Source organism: Vombatus ursinus, unplaced genomic scaffold (genome assembly GCF_900497805.2).
Source record: "Vombatus ursinus unplaced genomic scaffold, bare-nosed wombat genome assembly UNPS02001287.1, whole genome shotgun sequence".
In the NCBI taxonomy this organism is placed as follows: domain Eukaryota; kingdom Metazoa; phylum Chordata; class Mammalia; order Diprotodontia; family Vombatidae; genus Vombatus; species Vombatus ursinus.
Window position 1 is genome coordinate 5,513,761 of NW_020941065.1, and position 19,898 is coordinate 5,533,658.

The 19,898-nt window shown below is 45.0% G+C and overlaps 1 protein-coding gene across 1 annotated transcript in view; it reads left to right on the forward strand.

Annotated features, from left to right (window-relative positions):
• The window catches only part of FBXW8 (F-box and WD repeat domain containing 8), a 112,469-nt gene extending 93,331 nt beyond the window's left edge, over nucleotides 1-19,138 (forward strand). The window contains exons 8-11 of the mRNA XM_027864177.1: nucleotides 6,418-6,545; nucleotides 14,077-14,250; nucleotides 16,986-17,102; nucleotides 17,774-19,138. Coding sequence (XP_027719978.1) covers nucleotides 6,418-6,545; nucleotides 14,077-14,250; nucleotides 16,986-17,102; nucleotides 17,774-17,918 — 564 coding nt within the window. The 3' untranslated portion in view covers nucleotides 17,919-19,138. The remainder of the gene's footprint in view (nucleotides 1-6,417; nucleotides 6,546-14,076; nucleotides 14,251-16,985; nucleotides 17,103-17,773) is intronic.
• Nucleotides 19,139-19,898: the final 760 nt, after the last annotated feature.

The window sequence follows — 19,898 nt, forward strand, 5'->3', positions numbered from 1 at the left end:
TGGGCTTCCCTGTGCGATTAGTTAATTAGTCCCACTCTTTTGAGTGATCAGGGGTCTCGTTTAGGAGATTACACACTGTCACGGGTGTGATGCAGTCAGCTCAGTATCATCCTGAACAGAAGCAAAGGATTCCTTCCTTTTCCTGCTTGAGCTCCAGGCTTGAACTCTGCTGTGACCGTAGTGAACATTAGTGACAAGCATATGTCTGTATCCCTACCTCATGCTTTCCTTGATCATGGCGTGGTGGAACAAAGTTACCTCTTCATTTTCTCTTTAAAGGACCCTTGTATAATTCTCACATGCTTAGGAGGCACATCATTGAAGGAGAACCTGCCTTTAAGACAGCATTTTGCTTTACCAAATTAAAATTTTAAATATATTAAACTAAGAACAAGCACATTAGGACTGTACATTCTCTATGTCTTTCAGTTAATTATATAATGGTAAAAATATGGTCTGTTTTGGAATATCACCTGTTATGTTTTAATACCTTCATCAAGACTGTCATTGGTGCATGTATATATTATTTTCATACACATTTTATATAGATGGGAAAGTAGGTATCTGGATTGGTCATTGTCCATGTTTTACTGGTTCTCTCTCTCTCTCTTTTGAAAATGTGTGCTGGAAATGACATGAGTTTTAAGGCACTAAAGTACTGGTTCTCTGCTTGGCGGCCCCTCTGCCTGGAGAAGCAGTCCCTTAGTAACTTAAAACTCATGTCATTTCCAGCACACACTTTCTCTGTGTGCACTTGGTCTAGTCTAACTGCTTTTCCCATCCTTATTTTCTCTACATTTCTTCTGAAGCACTTCAGGGACTGTGATGTTCGCGTCCTTGATGATGAAAATATGGTTTGTTTTTTTTAAAGTCTTTGCGGATCTTTTCCATCTTTCACTGGTGGTACTTTGGAGGGCCCAAACCCTCATCATTTCAAGGAAGTCCCATTTGTAGATTTGTCAAGTTTACATTGTAGATCGCGGTTCTGAAGGGATGGAGGAAGTAGTTCACTGACTTCGATCCCATGTTGTATCTGTGCAGTCCTCACGGTTTCCTTCTCAGTGGCCGTCGATAGAAACCAGTGCTGGGGCACACTGGGTAGCTCAGACCATTCTCAGAAGGTGTTGGGCATGCCTCCACCAGGGCACTTTGCTTTCCCCCCTCTGACTGGCGCTTTGGCCAGGCTGCCTCCTTCCTGGTTCTGAATCCCTTCTCCTTGCAGCCTGATGTGCCAGCAGCTGTGGCATGGGCAGGGGAGAAGCAGGTTGTGTGTCTAGTCAGTCACCCAGAGGAGTGACAGCAGGTGGCCTTGGCCAAGTATACAAGGAGAGAGGTGGCTTTTAGTTGTCGGCAGCTGCTGACGCCGTGCCCACCGCCTCTGCGCCTCATCTCTGGGTCCTCCAGGGGCACATGCAGGCAGAGAGGTGATGAGGATCACAAGACTAGTGGCAGCAGTGAGAAGAGACCACAGGAAATTCTTTCCCATCTGGATTTCTGTCTGTGTAAAGACCCAATCCAGTTTCTGAATTAGGGGGCAGTGCCAGAATTGCCTCATTAAAGTATGTAGCAATTGAAATATGGTTTTATTGTACATTGGATCATTCTACTTCCAAAATTGTGTCTGTACTGAGGATGTGGAAAAACCACAGGAAGGATGGAGGACAATCTAAAACTGCCATGGCTATAAGTTAAGAGACTGAGATGGGAATGTGACTAACTAATACTTGGAAATGTTGAAAATCTTTCTGAAAAGGTTCTTGTCTCCTTCAACAACACTGCCCTCCATTTCTGTCTCACTGTAGCATTTTAAGACTCTGAAGGGGAAAAGAAAGCCGTAACATTGTTTTCTACAGTTTGCTTTCCTATACTCGGCAACAGTTTCAAGGCTTAGCCATGAGTCTCAGTGAAAATTCATAATTTCTGTAGAAACGTGCCTTGTCTACTTTTTTCACATTCCTTATAAGACATAATTTGTACTTTTAAAAAATTCCCTGACATCTATTGATTTGGTGGTCACATTAGCGCACAACATTTTCCCCAAGAGTTTAGCTCTGGGTGGGTTTTTCCTCCTTTCTAACATATCTACCCACCTCTTTCTCAGTACATCTGTCTAAGGAGAGTGGCCACAAGTTTGAGACTCACCCAACTAGTGCAATAAAGAGAAAAATTAGTCTAATGCATGGTCTTAACAAAAGGGAGAGTGTGAGCATGAATAATTAATTTCACTAGTCTGGCAGTCAGATAAAATGAAGTCCCATTTGCTCAGCCTTATTAAAAGAGAGAGAGGGAGAGAGAGAGAAAGGGAGGGAGGGAGAAATAGTAAAGGTCGTTAAGGGACTTGTAACATGGAACGAATCGCCTCTGAGATGGATAATGTGTTTTCTAATCTCTGTGGTCTTTAACTAAACGTAATGGTAAAGGTACTCTGGATATTTCTAATTCATTGAATTATTAAACATTCTAGAGGACACTTGACTCTTAACTACTAGCTTAGAAGTCTTGACAATGAAAAAAGAGAAAATCTTTTTGGGGAAGAGTTTAGATCACACTCTGTCAGTTAAGAATAATCCATCTGCCCCTTAAAAGACCTGGGAGAGAAGATGAGGGGGCTTGTCTGATCCACCTTATCGGATATCAATTCAAGACCCACCATGGCCTTTTTATGCCTTGGGCACTCATTCATTCAATGTGCTTATCTCTCTTTTACAAATGAATACTTTATTCTTTGTAAAAGGATTTTGAAGAAGTATCACCTATAATGGATTGTGAAGAAGTATCACCTATAAATGTAGGTGATGCAAAGTGAAAATAAATACGGAATGACTTGTTATGGGCATAGTAACCAAAACGAGTGCTCCTTTTTTTTTCCTCCAGAGCCTTTGAATGAATTCCCTAATTATATCCTCTTGGGTTATTAATTGTCAATGATAGTTGTTTCATTATTAGATTATCTGCTTATTGATTTGAGAGAAAAATTACTGGAATTCATCTCACTGATGCACATAAATTTTTTATTTTCAGCTGTTTCCTAGATCTTTTTCTTTAATCTTGAATCATAATAAACTTGCCGTTACTTTCAGAAATTCTCAGCAGTAGTAGTTCTAGTATTATATCAAGATTTGATATATTCATTGTTTCTGTAGATATCTGTGAGAAAAAATAGGCTTACGTGTAACAGCTGGTCCTCCAGGTAGGGCCAGTCCTGCTCAGTGTGTTTGTTTCTGTAACATACAGGACATTTAAGGTATGCAATACCCCTAAAACCTCTAGTAAATAAATCCAGGAATTCAAATCCAATACTTTGATTCAAAGTCCTACTGCACGGTCATGCCCTCTAACTTGGTTTCCTAGTTCTTTTAAGAGAGAAAGGTAAATTATTCCATTTTGTTCAGATCTGTTGTCAGTTGATATAAGAGGTGTTCAGATCCACTGGAAACCAAAATTCACAAGCTAATTAATGCTCAAAATAGTTTAACATCATTTCTTGTATCTGGCTTTAGGATGGTTTTGGGTCATTAAGCTGCCATGGGCTTAAAGAGGCCATCTTGGCCTCCCCCTCATTTTGTAAATGAGGAAACAAAGGCTCCAGGAGGGGCAGCTAGATGGTGCATTGATTAGAGTGCCAGCTCTGGAGTCAGGAAAACCTGAGTTCAAATCTCTCCTCAGACACTGACTAGCTCTGTCATCCTGGGCAAGTCCCTTCACCTGTTTGCCTCAGTTTCCTCATCTGTAAAATGAGCTGGGGAAGGAGATGGCACACCATTACAGTATCTTTGCCAAGAAGACCCCGATTGGGGTCACAGAGAGTCCAACGTCACTGAACAACAATAACACAAGGCTCCTGGAGTGGAAGTGATTTCCCCACGGGAGTAAGATCCGAGGTGGGATTTGAACCCTGTGGCTTGCTCCTTCTTCTTTTGTGGCAGACCTTTTGCAGTGTTGGCCCCCAGAAGAGACCAGTGAGTCCTTCTCGGGGCTCTCCAGGTCGGCTTGTCAAACTCAGCCTGTAGCCTCCCATTCGTGCACCCTCCTTTGATGAGTGGAGGGTTAGACTTCCCTCCATGAAGGAAAGTTTCCTTTGGCCTCAGGATCCAAACTCAGGCAAAAGGCTGCGAGTTATTCTAAAGTACTACGGTGTGTGCAAGACTTACTGCCTTATCATCATCAAGAAATCGAAGTTAGTAACCAAGTGTTTTCTACGATGTTTAATTTTTCAACAAATTAGCAGGATCTCAGGGTTCTATTTACCATGGTAGTTAGTTGAAGACTACTGAAAGACACCAGATTTGTTTTTGTAAATTTTCTCTTTTCAGGGAGATGGAATGAAAATACTTTATGAGAATGGAATATCCTGTGTATCTGGAGATGAGGAGATAAGCTGTCTTCTTCTTACTCTGTGGCTATCTAATGGGATCAGTGCTTCCTAAACAATGAATGGAAGCCTACGGGGGGGGGGGGGGGGGGGGGGGGGCGGGGGGGGGGGGGGTAGTGTTTTAAAAACAATCTTGTAGTTTCTCCTTGTGTGACTTTAGCATGGAGCTTCTCCCTGGGGTAGGGGTGGAGGGTTGTCATAATCCAATGGCCACACCCTGGAGGTCAGTCCTGATGCTACGGACACTACCCACATAAATTTTGTTGTTCAGTTGTGTCACTCTTTGTGCCCCCATTCGGGGTTTTCTTGGCAAAGATCCTGGAGCGGTTTGCCATTTCCTTCTCCAGGTCATTTTACACATGAGGAAACTGAGGCAAACAGGGTTAAGTGACTTGCCTAGGGTCACACAGCTAGTAAATGTCTGTGGCCAGTTTTGAACTGAGGTCCTCTTGACTCCGGGCCCAATGCTTTATCCAGTGCACCACCTAGCTTCCTTTACATAAATTTCGCCAACGTGGTATTTAACAACTGCTGTGGCTGCTTCTTCATTTTTAAAAGTACTACTGGAAGATTTTCTTTTAAGCAATTCACTACTTATAAGAGCAATTTCAGTAGCTAGTACGGTAAATTATTTGGAAAATAATTTTTAACAAGAAATTGTGAGATCCGTTTTTTCCCACCATGTTGCTTAATATAATTCAGATCTTTCTTAAATATTTACATTTTCTGAACATAGCTTTTGCTTTCCTACCTCTGGGCCTTTTTCCGTTAAACAGTCTCCCCTCCTCAGAGCTGCTTGTCTTATTCCCACGTATCACTTAAAACACAGGTCAAATGCTGTGCCTTTCCTAAGCCCTTCCAGAGACCCCAAGCCCTCTCTCTGGACTTCTGCGGCACTTGGAGCCTCTCTTACTATGTTTTCACTTTTTTATCTTGTATTACAATTATTGATACACACCTTACTCATCCTCCACCCCTTTACAAGACTGTCAAGCCTTGGAGACCCAGCGACCCTTTTTGTATTTTTAATCTCACTTAGTACTATTCCTTGAACATAGTAAGAACTCAGTAAATGTTTGTTGAAGGAAGAAAGGAATTGCTTGGCAGCTAGCAAATCTGGCCTCAGACACTGGCTGTGTGACCCTGGGCAAGATACTTAACTTCTCTGTGCCTCAGTGTCTGTAAAATGGGGATAATGATGGGGAAGCCCCTGCTTCCTAGGCTTGTTGTGAGAATCAAATGAGATAGTCACAGTAAAGTGCTCAGCACAGTACCTGGCACACAGTAGGTGCTATATAGATGTTTATTCCTTTCCCCTGTCCTTCTTCTACCTGCGTGATCTTGAGCAAGTTGCATAAATGTCTGGGCCTCAGTTTCCTCATGTGTAAAATTAGGGCAGTGGACCAGGTCATAGGCTCACAGATTTTAGAGCAGTAAAGAACCTTAGAGACCATCAAGACCAACCCCTTAATTTTATAGATGAGGAGACTGAGGCCCAGAGAGATTAACTGAGTGACTGAGCCAGGCTTATGACTTGGAGCCTCTGACCACAAATCCAGATGCCCCCCCCATCCTCTGATCTCGTTCCTCCTTGTCCGAAGGGTAACCCTGGTGCTGCTGCTTCTCCTGTTTTTTATTCTTAGAATCCTTCTTGTTGGTGTTTCTAGGCGGCACTCATCTTCCGCTCCCTGTAATCCTTTATGCATTTCTCCCCTTGGGTCCAGTTTCAGAGATAGCTGGCGACTTTTGCAGTGACAAGTTTCCGAACAAACTTCCCAAGACTCAGGCAGTGAGCAGAATGGCTGCTTTCTCCTCCTTTTGACGTGTTCCTTAGCCAGCAGAATATCTATGCTGCAGTTTGCAGAATCCCTGTAACATCATTATCCCAGGGAAGGTTGGGAAATTGGCCTGTGAAATATCTTTAATCCAATCCGAGGGCCTCTGATCTTGCCCTGGGTTATCCTGAAGCAAAAGGCACTCGGTACAGGACTGGTCCCTGGTGTGGTGTGTCCACCTATGCAGGTGCTGTTCTTTTTCCCTGACAGGTGCTGCTGTACAGCCTGCAGACGAGTCAGTGCCTGACCACCCTGGGCAGCTCCCTGGGGGACTTCACATGTGTCAACCTCCGGAACAGCCCCCCACACCTGCTGGTCACAGGCAATAAGGACAGGAGGTACGTTGGGACCCACAGCAGCGCTCTCCAGAAATGAATGGCTCTCACCCCCGGATTCTGGTTCATCTTCTCCTCCTCCCCTTCCCTCCTGCTCCCTTTCCCTCCTCCTCCCCCTCCCTCCTCCTCCTCCTCCTCCTCCTCCCCCTGCTCCTGTAAACACTGTGTCCATGAGCTTGGAGAGCCTGGTATTAGGTAATTGTTGGATATCTCTGCCTCTCTGCTTTCTTTCTGAGAGCATCATGGGAAGATTTTCTTTTAAGCCATTTGGTGGACGCAGTTGGTGGAGGGTCCAGAGAGACCACTTGGAATATTTTTTCCCCCTGCTGCAAAATTTGTCTGGCATTTAAAAGCTCACTTTCTGATATTAAAAACAATAACCTGAGGGATGAATCATGTTCAGTGAAATGAGTTTGTTTGCCAAATGGTGTCAGGAGTGTATTCAGAACACTATGGTGTCCCTCCAGTGACCAAAAAAGAGAGAGAGAGAGAAAGAAAGACAGACTTTATGTGAACAAGTTCCAGGCTCTATTTAGCTGATTAGCGGCCTTCCCTTTAACTCGTTGGCTTAGGGAGTCAGGTTTTCCCTGTGCTGTGTCCTTTGCCAGCGATGGGCACACCGGGAACCGTCAGCACGAAAGGATTAAAGTGTTTGAAAAGACCCTCTGAGTCCAATTTTTAGGTTTTCTTTTTTTCCCCCCTGTTTTGTTTTTTTGGCCAGTTATCTGCAGTGTCTGATCCAGTGCCCCAAAGAGATGTGGAATGGCGATGGGCCAGTGTCTAATGGCACCCCGCCTTCTCCCAGTGCTCGGCACCAGGCTGCAGGTGGTGGTCTGGTTCGGTGGTGGGTATCAGATTGTGAGGCGGATACTTTCTCTTGCCAAATCCCAGACCTCTGTCCCGCCAGTGCAGCAGCTTGCAAAAATAATTATTTTATCAAACAATGTTTCAGTACCCCCCCCTCGCCAACCCCTCCCCATTTTTCAGGGCAAAGATAATGCAAGCACACCACATACTTTGTTGGTAAAGAGAATACTCCATCATTTTTCTTAGTCGTCTGAAGACAGCTGATGTTTTGATAGGTGTAACATGATCATCTAGCAAACAGGCCAGGCTATTTTTCTCTTACGAAGCCAGATTTGATGAGTGGCCTCCCCATGTGGCCGAGCAGAACCAAACAAATCAATTTATAGTTTTAATCTCGTGTATTAGTGTTACCAAAGCGAGCTATGTGCTGATTTGTGCAGGGGCTACAAAGAACACAAGCTTATCTGATACCCTTCTTCCCACTGGGATTTGGCAGCTCCTCGTTTTCTGGGAGAGTAAATGCAGAAGGCTACTCGCGACGTCCAAATGAAAAGCTTTCGGATTATAGATTTATTCGTGCAGAGTTTGTTTACAACATGAGCATTTGGGTGTTCAGTCACAGCTAGACTCACAAGGAACCAGAACAGTGGAGCAGAGAAGAGACCCCTGCTCTCTGCATACACAGGCCCAATTAGGAACCAGAGGAAGAGTTTTGAGCCAAGTTGTAATACCATTAGCAGCTGCACATTGGATCGTCAACTGGGAGGCCTGTAGATACTCAGTAGAGCAGACGTTTCCCCCTAGAGCAGGGATCCCTAATTAGGTGCTCCATCCCCTAAGCGGGAGCCAAATGTCGTGTGTAAAAGGGCACTCTTGTCACTCCGGAGTCTAAAAATCTGACCCAATTATCTGTCACGTTAAGCCCATTTTAATAGGAGATGATTCACCTGACGTACATGGTTTTTAAATCTCTCTCCACAGGTGAGAATAACAGAGTTGTGATTGTTTTTGTGGGGCCCAAGAGAAAGCAGCGTCTGATCCCCAAGGGGGTTCCCAGAGCAGTAATGTGGGGGCATCATTGATGAGATGTGGGCTGGGATCAAAGTAGTGACTTTTATTAAAGTGTATCTGAAACATTGACTGGGGGCGCGGGGAGTTAGCTTTTCAACAGCCACGATAGTATATATAGGAAAGGAAGGGAATTGGTGAGGACTGAGTCGTCTTGCCATCACAGGGCCAGGAAAGAAATTGTGAATGTGTTCTGGAAAAGAAACAGCTCAGTGAAGGTGTTGAAGATCGTGTTTGCCAAGTACATGCAATAGTGAGCATTGAATAATGACAGTAATAACATTGATGTCATGTTTACCACGTGCTGGATACCATGCTAAGCACTTTACTCTGGGATGTAGATGCTATTAAGATCCCGATTCTGAAGTTGAGGAAACTGAGGCAGACGTAGGTGAAGTGACTTGCCCAGGGTCTCATAGCTAGGAAGTGTCTGAGGCTGGATTTGAACTTGGTTCTTCCTGACTCCAAGCCCAGTGCTCTATCCACTGCACCACTCAGCTGCCTCGTTACAGCTAATATATACATACCCCCCCCACACACACATATACATATATGTATATACACACACATTTGTAGCACTTGAAGGTTTGCAAAGCACTCTGTCTCTCTCTCTCTGTATTATCCCATTTGATCCCAGTGCAGTTCAATCCCACCCCCACCTATCAAGTTTATTTGTTCCAGATGCTGGGGTTACACAGCTAACACAGAGAAAGCCAGCCCTGTTCTCAAGGAGTTTAATGTTTTATTTTAAAAAGACGGGAACGTTCAGTGCCCTGATAGGAATAGGAAGGACTTCCTGGGGTGTCATTTAAAAATCTGAAATGATCTTTCTAATGTGAAAAAAAACAAGCCCCTGTTGGACCATTCTTGTGCTTCATAAATAGCATTAGAATAAAAATCCATAAAACTGTCCAGATATTTTAACATCCAAATTAAGGCCAAGTGTAGAAAAAAAAATGTTTTCTTTTAAAAAATGATTCAGTTTGAGTAATTTTCAACATTAATTAAAATTAGAGGAGGACTGTTTCTGGGAATGTTAGGCTTGATAATTAAAAAAAAAAATCCCTCCAGGTTTCTGAAGCACTGTCCTTCCCCATCCACTTGGTAAGAATTTTTCTCTTCATTCCTCAGACGAGGAGACTGAGGTTCTTAGAGGTAAAGTCACTTGTTCATCACATGCCAGAGAGGGTCTGAGGTGTGGGATCCAGACCCCATGGCAGGATTCTGTCCCATGCTGCCTCTGACATCTTATGTTTTGTTTAAGAGCTCACATCTCCCATGATGCTCTACAGTTTGTCAGTTCCTTGTAAGAACTCTATGAGGTAGTAGGTTGAGGATTCTTCTTCCCATTTTACAGGTGAGGAAACTGAGACTCTGAGGTTAAATGACTTGCCAGTTAGCAGCACAGCCCAGTTTAGAACCCCAAGACTTCTTTACTCCCAAGTCCAAATCCAGTATCCTTTTCCTACTACATCATGCTGCTTTTTGAAACTCCTAATTAATGATTAAATTAATTTCTAGAAAAGCAGGGGGCAACCCCATGTGTAGATGAGGTCTCATAGCAGAAGAATCATCAGGGAAGACCTTGGGTGGAGCTTTGCCAGCTCTGTCCTCGTCGGCTGTTGCAGCTGGGTGGCTGAGAGCAGTGCCGGAGCTGGGCCGAGGGACCCGATGGGGATTCCACGTGACTCCATTAAATCAGATGCAGCCTGGGCTCTTTTGTCTTAATGGTATCTTTGCCTTTTCCCACTGAGATTAGGGCAAGAGAGAAGGGATGTAAACCGTGACAAGAGTGAGTTCAGTGAGGCTTTAGATTAGGAAGGACCTCAGAATTACGCCATTTCTGAGGCACTGAGGAGGTGGAGAAAGCAAGCCCCTTTTTTCAGCAGGAATGGTTTAAGTCAAGTGTGGCCAGAAAGCAGACATGGGCCTCGTGAGGTTCCCTGGCCCTTCCTCTGTTTCTACAGCAGTGTTCATGGTGGTAATCTCTCAGATGAAGTCAGCGCTGCAGTGAGGGCCCACAGCAAAAGTAGGAGGCAGCGATGGGGCCCACCTCGGGGACAGCAGCAGGTTGCCAGGGGAACCTCGGGAGAGCTGATAATCTCTCTATGACAATCATTTCTCTTTAAATTATCTCGTTTCTCAGTAAACTTAGGGTCAGAGGCATTGAATTGAAGGGCATTTCTTAGGAAATTGATGTTGACATATCGGATTCTTTAAAGTCATAGGTCTCTGTGTTAGTGGGACCTGTGAAAAGCATTTATAAGTATACCATTAAAACAGACTCAAGTGAAAACATGCCTCGTTGAATTTTAGTAATCATTGTCCAGCTCATTGAAATAGGTTTTTAGTTTTTCCTTTTTAGGTCATCTATACTAGTCAGACACTAGTAGATGTGAAATTCTTATCCAGCACCTAGCACTGAGTCTTCAGCATAGTAGGTGCTTTCTTAATAACTTTATTGAATTGATGTCACTAGTAATAGTAAGCATTTGTTGAGGGTGTATTTGATGTGGGAGGTTTAAAAAGATGAAAAAAATATCCCGGTCTTAACTTACTTGAATTAAATGGGTCAGTGTTTCTTTAAAATGTGTTGTCTTTTTTTAGTTATCTTATTTAAATGGAATCATTAATGAGGGATCAAAAATGCTACTTGAAAGAGGGTTTTAGACATCTCTTTATGCACCAGAATAGATAGCTGTAACCACTTACTGTCTGAAACCAGACTGAATTGTGCCTTCTTTCCTGTCGTGTATTTAGTGGGGATTTGGGGTGGGGAGAATCTTTTGTTTTGAAAGGCTCCATTTGAATGAATGCCTCACTCCTTCATCTCTCCCTCTCTCCTGGATGCTTTTTTGGATAGAAACATAGCTGAAGGTCAGCTCCTTAATAAACCAACCAAGCCAGAGTCTGAATGGGCTTCAGGTTGGCTGCCAACTTTTCCATCAAATACAATGAACCTTTATTGTCAGATGGGACTTTCCCAGCCAAACCAATGAGAAGAAAGCCCCAAGTTGTCATCGCCAATTAAAGAGTCTCTGAGCCTCCATCTTGCTCTGTTAATGTTCCATTGCGGTGTGCTCATGGCATGGCCTGCTGTCAGAGAGAGCGGGAGCGGGCAAGCTAAATGCTCTGCTGACTGACTCCATCTGTAAGGGTCAGAATAAGTTACTCAGAGCTCGGACGATAGAGCCACCCAGAGCGTGCCTCCATCTCGGTTCCAGCACGTTTTCCTGCCCATCAGATGGGTACGACTCGGTTGGAGTCTTTGGATGGTGCCGGTGTCTTTTGTTTTAATTGGCGAAATAGAGCAGGCTCCTATGGAGTGATTTTCATTAGAGAGGGGCTGGGAGGGGGAGCTTTGGAACAGTACTCCAGCTAGACCATGAATATTAAACATAACACAATTATAGCTTTTGGACCAATTATTTTTCTTTTCAGCGGACTACATTGATGAAACGCAAGCTAGATATGTGTTTGTGACATCTACCCCGGCTTCTTTTTCGCATCTGGATGCTGTCCTTTTTGGCGTATCTGTGTGCCCATTGGTTCTGTTTCCTGGGTCTCAGTCCGCGGAGTAGATTGATTTAGTGCTGAAGTTGTCCCGGGTTTGAAGCTGACTATTGTGTTCACCTGAGATTCATATCTAGTTAACATGAGTTAACGTGAGCCAGTCCATGCCCTCAGTACTGCCCATAGGAAGAAAGCTACAACTTTGCCTCGTAGGCACCCTCCAGAAATGTTTTCCTTTCCAAACAACTTATTTCCCTGGGAACTCGGGGGGCCTCTTATTCATTTACAGCCCAACAATGGTATCTTTTGGTTTATTTGTTTATTTTGTTTGGAGTTATCCATACTGCTATCCAAATGAAAAACAGATGGCAGGCTCTGAACTCGTGGACAGATTCGGGTTTGCCTTCGTCTTCCTGACAGCCAAATCTACATTAGGGAACCTCGCTGTCCCGCAGAGTAGCCCTTTACGGGAGCCGCCAAGGCCGCTAGACCTTGGTTCACCCCAGACACATCCTAGAGGAAGGCCTCCGTGCTGCACACTTCTTTCTTTTCCGTTCTGAGATTTGAGAGCAACTCTCCAGTCCTTCCAACCATCTCTGCGGACGGCACACGGGAAATTTGGCTCTTCCCCAAACCGTCCCCGTCCTAGAGCTCTCTACTTCTGCTTGAGAGCCGACCTTTCACAGGCCCGTCACCCTCACCGTGCAGCTCACCTCCCCAACGCCCCTCTCCGGAAAGCTTCTCCTTTGGTAGATGACGTGGCAGGGAAAACGAGGAATGGCGTGAATCGCTGCTTTGGGGTTTGCAGACAGCTCTGCCTGCATTTTGTCATTGCTCCTCACAACAAATCTATCCGGCGTAGAGGTGCTATGCTTCTGAGAAGGTAACGTGGGTATTATTGTCCCCATTGTACAGATTAAGAAGCCGAGGCACAGAGGACTGAGTTGGTTTATATAAATACGGTCACACTGCTGATAAGCAGCAGAGTCACACTTGAACCCGGCCCTTCAGACTCCAAAGGCACCGCTCTCTCCTTTCCACTGTAGCTGTTTTCTTAAAAGTACAACTACAGATGAATTGTCGTGGCTTATACCCACTCCAGAGCTTCTCTGAGGAGGAGGTGAAGTCCACCCCACAAGGCCTAGTGGTCAGGTGGATGGAGCGTTGGCCAAGCTGACTCCAGACTCAGAAGGTCTGGAGAGTCACTTTTCACATATGAGCCTCAGTTTCCTCCTCTGTAGGAGGGAAATCACGTCTTCTTCTTGTGAAAGTAGTGGTCAGCAAGCATGGAGAGGACGTGGTACAGGAAACCGTAAACAAACGCATGCCGTTTTTAAAGAGGAAGTGGGAGACTACGTTAAACAAGGACCTAACGGAACGGCTGTTTGCTGGGGTCCTCTCGGGACTTCTTTTTGTTTTCTTCTGTGTGCTTTTGTGTGTGTGCTGGCGATAAGGACGCCTTGCCGCTTCCCGTAGCGTCTGGGGCCCCCACTCTGTTTCTCTCTGTTAGTCAAAGGCTTCATTTGCATTAACTTCAGTAGGTTGGCTGTGCACTTCTGCAGCAGGAACTCTTTGAAATTGGAAATGGAATTATGAAGAGTACTTCATTTTCTATTCATGGCATTCTAAATAATAGAGTCCCTCCGTTTGGCTAGTGCTCCAGCGCCTGACAGAATATTGTCCTACCGGCAGCATTAGTGCCTTCGTGCCATTCTTGGGTAATTAGTGTGTAAGCTGGCGCTTTGAACACGTTACTTACTCGTGTGTCACAGAGTGAGAAGTTCTCCTTCACAGTCTAAATCTAGCGCACAGTAGGGACAGGTGCTGCTAATCCCCAATCAGCAGGTGAAGACACTGGGTCCCAGGAAAGGGACTGGCCCCGGGTCCCAGACGATGGGAAGGAAGGAAGCTTCTCCTTGTACTCTTGCTCCAAGTACTTTTTACGCCTTAGACTGTGCCGTTGAGGTTGGGTTTTGAGTAACTTCAGTAATTAAACATTTGTGGACGGAGGCAGGGGGAGATGCAATATTCTTTTATCTCCTTTCTCTATGTGTCTATAAGTGATGTAATTGTATATTTTTCAAAACCTAAAGCAGCAAAGTTGACAGTCCACTTCCCTTCCTGTGTTTATCATCTCTTTACTCAGGGTGAGGGTGTATGATCTGCGCAACAGTGCGTCCTTGTGTTCTCTCTATGCCCACCAGTTAGGAGTCTCTGCTGTTCAGATGGACGACTGGAAGATTGTCAGTGGAGGCGAGGAAGGCCTGGTGTGTGTCTGGGACCAGCGGATGGGCAACAAGCTATGGGAAATGCACGCCAGGTAATTCCATTTCTTTAGGTGATTTTATTGCCGTAGAGCCCAAGCCCAGGTCGTTACAGGCAAACGAGCTAAGAGTGTTTCTCTGCAGCTCCTCTGTATGGCACATGTAAAATGTTAATCTCCTTTCCTCAGATACCTCCAGTTCCAAGTTAGGATCCCTCTTAAATGAGGTAAAAAACAGGGGCCTTTATCTCAGACGTACTCGGCTTATCCTGAGAACAAGGTCTGTTAGTGAGGACATTTGGGATTGCTGAGCAGCCTTCATGTGTCACTGTGCAGTGGGCAGGCCAGCGTGACTGGTCATCTCCAGCTGTGGTCTCTGTCCATGACTTCAGTGACCAAGGACCGGGGTACATGAATTCTTTAGAATAGGCAACTCCCTCTCCCTTCTCTGCTACTTCAGGTCTTAGAGAGGTGTTTGGAGAACTGAGAGGGTCACTCAGCCAGTGGGTGTCAGAGGCAGGCCTTGAATTCGGGTCTTCCTGGCTTGGAGGCCAACTCTACCCACTACAGCACACTGCCTGTCGATGCCGATGGAAGTCCTACTAAATTGGTATAGGACTTCAGATAGAGTTTATAATTGCATGGGTATGTGTGATCTTCTATTCAGTCTGGAGAATTTTGTTCGGAAACCAATGAAGAAAAGAGGAAAATTTGCTCTGAAAGTGTGCCATCACACCTAAGAATCATTTCCTTTGCCAGTGAACTAGGAGAAAGTTGGGATTTCGAGCAATATACTGAGTGGTCGTCTATACTGGGAATAGAAATAATTTCAAGGATTTAAGCAAATTCACAGTGATGGAGGTATAGAAAATTAAGGGAAAAGTAATAGCAACAATAAAATTCCTGCTGTTTAAAAAAGTGCCCATGCCTGCCCACAGAGGGTTCTGTTGGGGCTGACCGGGTGGGGCTTTTCTAAAGCGTTTACTGTTCTTTCGGAACAAGCTGGTGAAATTGTTCGTAGTTTGAACTTTTCAATAAAAGCCCATTACTTTTATTGTGATCAGAAGCAAACTGCAATCACTAGAAGGAGTAAAATGGAATTCCCCTTTGGCTTGGGTGTTAACGTGCTGCATGAGGCAGCTTCAAAGGACTGAAAGACAAGCCAGCATTTTTTTTTGTGGCATCTCTTATAATTGAAGGCCAAAGATGGCCGTGATGTCCACCCTCCCACAGATACGGCTGTGAGATGAGCGAAGGTTTTAATGACAGGAGGAGGTTGCTGGAGCCCTGGGTATAGTAGGCCGGGCCTACACTCCAGTGTTTTCTATCTCTGGCATTCTCCCTACGTTTCAAAAGAAGCTGACCTTTGAGGTTTCCTTTTTGTGGGCGTTTCTTGTGTGACGCACTGATTTTCCACCAGATGGTGCTAGAAGCCGCCTAAATTTTCAACATTGGCAAACCCGGACCATAGAGTTAGATCAAGGAGGAGCTTTTGTAGATCCACTAGTTTATTTTATAGATGAGAAAACTGAGACCTGAGAAAGGGAAGTGACACCTCTTAGTTTGCGCAGAATCCTAGAAGGTGTGATGGAAATCTAGTGGCCAGAGTTCCTTAATGCCGCTGTTTACTTTCCAGAGTGATCTACCACGTAAACTAGTAGCATTGAGAGAGCTTCTAAACCTGGGTCAATGGTGTCATTCCCACAACGGGCTCCATGGGTTCCTTTGCCACAATTACAAACGACCTGAATTCTTAGATTTGAGATTTCACAGTTGATGCCTCCGGCAGATCTTAGTTAAAACTTATTCCCTTAACTTGATGAGAGTGGGGTCTGCTCGGAGTGAGTGATTCAGATGAAGCCAGGTTTAAGCCAGCGGTTTGTATCTGTTTTGTGAGGCCGTCTCAGCCTTGGCTTCCGTGACTGTTTCACCAAAGGCTGCCCAGTTCGTCCCATAGGTCTTTGAGTATTCTGTGACAAAGGAGCCATTTCCATCAGAAACAGGTTTAGACCTCAGCCTCTTCTCTTTTTGTGAGCTCTTCCTTGTAGAACCATCAGTGTTCACAGCTTTCACTCTTACTTCCTTTGCTCCAGATTCTGTCTGAATAGCCGTACCCTCTATCGTAAGCTGCCGTACACATTTCCACCGTCCTTGTAGACACGTCACCCCCACCATGTTTACTAAGCTCATTGTCCTTTGTCTGCACCAGCTAGCCCTCCCCGTCATCTAAGCTCCAAACCTGAGTCATCCCTATTTCTTCTTCTCACTTCCCATCTCAAATTAGATACCGCATCTTGTCAATTTTTCCTTTTTAATATCTCTCATATCCATCTCTTTGTTTCTGTTCTCAGTGCTGCCATACCAGTGCAAACCCTTATCACTCCACACCAACAATATTCAATTTAATTTTTAAAATATTTGAATGCCTGCCCTTTGCAAGACATTCTAAGAATCCATATTCCTAATCCATTGATGAGAAAACTGAGGCACAGATTTATAAGACCAGTCTCTCTCCCCTCAAGATGCTTACTGTCAGAGAACCTAGCTTCCGGGCCTAGCTCTGCCCCACCCCACCCCCCAACACACACACACACAAGTTGTATGAATTTGGGTCAGTTACTTAACCTTTGTGATCTTCAGTTTTCTCTCATTTGTAAAATTGCCTAAAACTAGGCAAACTCTCTGGATCTAAGTTGTGTAATGCTATGATAGTGCTGGACAAATGATAAGGTTGGCTTAATTTGAGTGGAATGTGTCTCTTCAAGAGTTGTCTTCCACCCTCACTATTCCAGACACCCTGTGCGTCACGTCTGGTTTAATACACACAGCCTTATTACAGCCAACATCCCCGATGAGAAGAGCCCCCGGGGGGCCAGCATTCTGGACGATGACCTGACAGCTCATCGAAGGTCAGTTGGCCAGCCCGGCCAGGGTGGGGCTTGCTGGCGAGCGTGAATGGTTCAGGGGTAGAAAAGTTGGGGAGCCATAGTGGAAGGATCACTGGCTTTAGACGCAAGCCATCGGAGTTCACGTCCTGACTCCGCCACTTAGCAGCTGCTTCGTGCCGAGGCTTGGGTTTGTACCCAGAGAATTTTTACTCATTAGAGAACATCCATGTGGAAGTGACCACAAGGAAATCACTGGGGGAGTGGAGTCTGCCTGTAAATCCAGGTACCAGAATGGAACCATCTGTTTGACAGTGAGATCCTCAAATTGCAAACAGAGGGCATATACTCTGTTTTAAAGTTTTTATCCAATGAAGTAATCTCTTGGCCTGGGTTCTCTGCCTTCCCTCACCAGTTCATAATGATATAGACACAAATACTCATCATGTTACAGGTTGCTAAAGGGGATATGCCAAAGCAGCATAGGCCGGGAGGAAAGGGTGCCTTGTATTTCCATCCTCCATTAATGCTCAGAGACGTGGGTGTCAGGTGAATAAACACTGGACAGAATCCCATTTCTAATTCTTTACCTTTGTTATTAATAATGTTTTTTTTAACCCCATGCTATTGATCATTTGTATCTTTCTTGGTCGTGATGCGTTTTTTCCCTCACGTCTTCTTTGTGCTTTCTCCAGGCACCGAGGAATCATCTATGCCTATGAGTTTTCCATGGACCAGTTAGCTCCTGAAAGCGTTCTTCCCATTTGCCGCTCATCCTACGATGAAGTGGCTGGTTACAACTATAACATTGGCCTGGCCGTCCCTTACGACAACATTTAAGGAACGATCTCTCCATTTGGAGCAGAGGGGGCAGGAAGACCTTAGAGCCGCCGCTGCTCGCTGCCATGTTAGAACCTGCAGAAAACTTGGGCTCTGCCAGGCCGACCCCACTGGCACCTTGGCAGTGAATGGTTATCAGAGGACGAGAGGGGTGGTGTGGGGGCCCAAGCCCTCACTTGGGCCAGGGTAGGCCCCGGCAGGGGCATTCGAGCTCCAGAATAAAAGAACCCAAGCCAGAGGCATCTGTGGGCCCTAGGAGAGAAAACACTGGGCCCTGGAAAAGAATAATTGATACACTGAGCTTTGGATGTGTTCCAGAGCATCCATTACATTAGCCCTCTGGCTTGTGTCCTCCAGCATAAACCAGCAGCTCTGGGGGGATCGACTCCCGGGGACTGGCTCAGCTTATTCAGAATAAAGAACATATTGGTACATGGACCTTTTAAAAACACTAAGTCTGCAACTGAACGGTTTCATGCTTTAGATGAATTTTTCTTCGTAAAATAAGCAGCCACAGAATGGGGTAGCTTTTCTGTTTGGGTCAAGGAAGGTCCTGGGTTTCCTGTCTAGTAAGACATTCAGGATGGTTTTCATCCTGAAGACAATCAGTTCTATCCCACAAAGACCTTTTGGTTTTTCAGATGGAGAGAGAAGGGGAGAAGGAGAGACAGACGGAGGGAGAAAGTGGGGGGAGGGAGAAATAGAGAGAGGGAGGCAGACAGGTTGCAGCTGAGCTCTGGGGCCCACTTCCCCTCCTGGCAGCTGCTTTGTTTTCTTGCTGAAACAGCACTTTGTTTGAAGATCACTCTGGGTTTACTTTCCACCCAAAGATTCCTAGTGTATCATCAGCCACCTGAAATATAGGGGTGCTGGAAGTATTAACTGTGTTGGTTTGACCCCTGGCTGACCTTCCTTTAATAACATTTGACTTCTGCCACTGTTCTCCCATGCATTGTCATAATGGGCAAAAGAGAGTGTCTGTTTTCAAAAAGCAGCCCCTGTGGCGTTCTGCGTTTCATCATGCTTCTAGCTATGCAGATGAGTAAGGCAGTCACTGGCTCGAATGAAATTAGGCAGAATTGGTATTAAATCAGGGGTTAGATAGGAGTTTTACTGAAAATTAAAAATGAACCTTAGTTACAGTGTTACCTCTCTACCAGCAACAGTACAATTCATAACTAAATCTGGGTTGAAGTAATAAAATTTTCTACCAGTTTTAATCTCTGTGACACAGCTTCCATTTGTTAAAAATCTATTGCAATTAGGCACCACTGGCTTTGGGATGGAGTCCTAGATGAATAGCTTGGTCAAGCCAAAACGGTGTGCTTCAAACACCTGCCCTCTGCCAGGGTTTTCAGTCATCAACTGTACCAGCAGGGAGGAAACCACTCTGTTCTTTGCTTGGATCCTTGGATCTCCGCCTCCATAATTCAGCATTTGCCCAGCTGCTTTGGAAATCCTGGCTTCCCTTCCTTCCCTTTCCTCCCTCATCTTCAGGCCTTCCTCCCCTCGTACCTTTTATTCACCTGTGGAAAACTTCTGAAACCTAAGGGTTGGCAGGTATTGCCCCTGGCTTCTCATGTTTAGCCTTAGTATATAAATCTTCATTCTGATGAACTCAGCTCTTTCAAATTCTGGCTACTAAAAACCTCAAGCAGTTTTGCTCATTAAAACTTAATTTTTCGTGGTTATCCTTCAGCTCATAATGGAAGGATCATGCCACACGTAGTAATTAGTTATAGAAGGCTATAAACGTAGGCACCCTCCAAGGGAAGATTCATCAGGGATGATGGGACACAGGTTATAGAGGGGGTTTTTTGTTTGTTTTTTAAGAAATGGCATTAATAGAGTGGAAAGGCCCCTGACCTTGGGTTGAGAACACCTGGGTTCGGGTCCTGCACCTACCATTTTCTGCCTTTGTGACCTTGGGCAAATCACTTGACTCCTCTGAGCTTCAGTCTCCTTCTCAGTAAAATGAAG